Genomic DNA, 2202 nt, shown 5'->3' with positions numbered 1-2202 from the left:
TGGTTTCTTAACCAAATGATTTGGAGAACCACAGCCGCTCCCCGCAGCAGGCTTAGACTCACCCCTGAATTCTACTTCCCCGTCCCCAGGGATCCCAGTGGGCCAGGGCCCAGGCAAATGGGCCCTAACAATAAGGGGAGATAGGCTGTGATAAAAGGCCCAACAAAGCTAGCGCCCAGTGCTGCAAGCCTCCCACGCATGCCTCTCCCTGCATTGTCCCCGCCCCCCTTCTCACCTTTAACCCCCACCCAGTTGTTATTTAACTCATGGGAACTGCACTCTGGAAACCTCCAGGAAGGACACCAGGTCCCTGGGCAGGTCCCAGGATGAGAGCAGGAACCTATCAGGTGAGACCTTCCTCCCTGCACAGGGGAGGCCCTGGGCTTCTGGGTGGGGAGAAGGCGGATCTTGGGTATCCTCTCAACTCCCCCTACCATCTCCAGCCCAGCTAAAGCCTGGGCTTGCAGAGGTGGCCTGCGGTCACTGCCCGTCTGGGTGGGGAGCATGAAGGCCGGGGATGAAAGGTGCCAGGTCCTTCGCTACTTCCTGGCCAGTGGCTGAGAAGCTGTGGTGTGAAGCAAGCATGGAGCAGCCAAGCCCATCCGGGGGGCCTTTCTCGGCCACATCTGCCTCTTTCCAGGTAGGAGAGCGCTGTGACCTTGGGCCACAGCCGGGCACCTGCCTCTCTCAGCCTCTGTTCTTTCTTTTGTACAAAGTGGTGTGCATATGCCCCAGGGGTCCGCGATCATCAGCAGTGATGAGCCCACACTTTCAAGGAAAACCTTGTCATTGATAAGCCTTGGTCTCAGGGTGGTCAGGGGCCCTGAGGCTTGCCCCACCCAGTGTGGCTGTGGAGGGTCTCAGAGCAGAACCAGCAGGTGGGGCTGCTGGCAGAGCTACCTCCAGGGGCCTGTGTTCCAGGCCTGTGTCTGTAGGCTGGTTTCATCTGATTAAACTCTCAGGACTACTCTGTGAAGAGGACTGCTAGTCTCATTTTAATAATAACAGCCCTGGCCGGTTTGGCTCAGTGGATAGAGCGTCAGCCTACGGACCAAAGGGTCCCAGGTTCAATTCCGGTCAAGAGCACAGACCTTGGTTGCAGGCTCCTCCCCAGCCCAGGCCTTGGTTGGGGCGCCTGCAGGAGGCAACCAATCAATGTGCTTCTCTCACATTGATATTTCTCTGTCTGTCCCTCTCTCTTCCACGCTCCCTAAAAATCAATGGAAAAATATCCTCCTGTGAGGATTAAAAACAAAACACCACTGATGATCTCAGTAACCTGCAAAGAAAATAACAATAAAGGCAACATGGATCAAGTGTTCACTACCTACTGGCCCTGTGCCCATTGTTATCTGCATCTTACAGATCTGAAACCATTATTGCCTGCAGTTTATAGATCTGGTAGGTGTGGTTAAGAGCCGTTAAGGACTTAGTTTGTTAAAGATTTCTAACCTTGGCACATGGTAGAGCCCTGGCTCTGTGCTCTGGGCCCAGCATCTCTCACTCAGCCTCATCCAGCTCCGAGGTGGGCACCACTGCAACCCCTACTTTCCAGATGAAGCAACAGGGCTCAGCGAGGTGAGGAGGCTCATCAAGCAGCGGAAGCCTTCCAGCTTGGCTGGGGCAGAGACTGGCTAGGGCTGGGGATGGGAACCCTGGGCTTGGCTATAAGGGATGAGCGTGGACCTAGGTTCATGTCCTGATAGACACTAGACAAGCCACTTAGCCTCGCCAAGCCTTAGTTTTCCTCTTCTGCTGAATGGGTATCACAAGAACGTGCCTCCCTCCCTCCCTGTGCAGTCTGAAGCCCAGGCGAGAATGCAAGGCTGCAGTAGCATTGCCTGGGGCTGCACGCCAGGCTGGGCCATGCCTTCCAAGTCCGCTGGACAGAACCTTGTGCCCAGCAGCAGAAGAGGGGCAGGCACAGATGCCAGGGTTTGGAAACAGTGTCTCCTACATGGTTATCTAGGCCCTCTCACTTTGAGGCTACAGCCCTAGGGCAGGGGTGGGCAACCTTTTTGTGAGTGCGTGCCAAAACCAGCAAAATCTCTGACTCAGAATTCTTCTGCGTGCCAACCTTAATTTTTTGAGAACATGTTACGCCTACTTGATATCTCTTAAGGTGTATGTATGTGAAGAACCTTGAAGAAATAATAAAATTCATTTGAGCGACAAAAACACAGTATATGATGATGAAAAATA

The 2202-nt window shown here is 53.9% G+C and overlaps 1 protein-coding gene across 1 annotated transcript in view; it reads left to right on the top strand.

Annotated features, from left to right (window-relative positions):
* The first annotated feature begins 583 nt into the window (after positions 1-583).
* FPGS (folylpolyglutamate synthase) overlaps positions 584-2202 on the top strand; it is a 16984-nt gene continuing 15365 nt past the window's right edge. The window contains exon 1 of the mRNA XM_015567134.1: positions 584-640. Coding sequence (XP_015422620.1) covers positions 584-640 — 57 coding nt within the window. The remainder of the gene's footprint in view (positions 641-2202) is intronic.

Source organism: Myotis davidii, unplaced genomic scaffold, assembly GCF_000327345.1.
Source record: "Myotis davidii unplaced genomic scaffold, ASM32734v1 scaffold142, whole genome shotgun sequence".
NCBI classification, from domain to species: domain Eukaryota; kingdom Metazoa; phylum Chordata; class Mammalia; order Chiroptera; family Vespertilionidae; genus Myotis; species Myotis davidii.
Note: the sequence above shows the minus strand (reverse complement) of the source record. Positions and strands in the feature narration are given on the sequence as shown.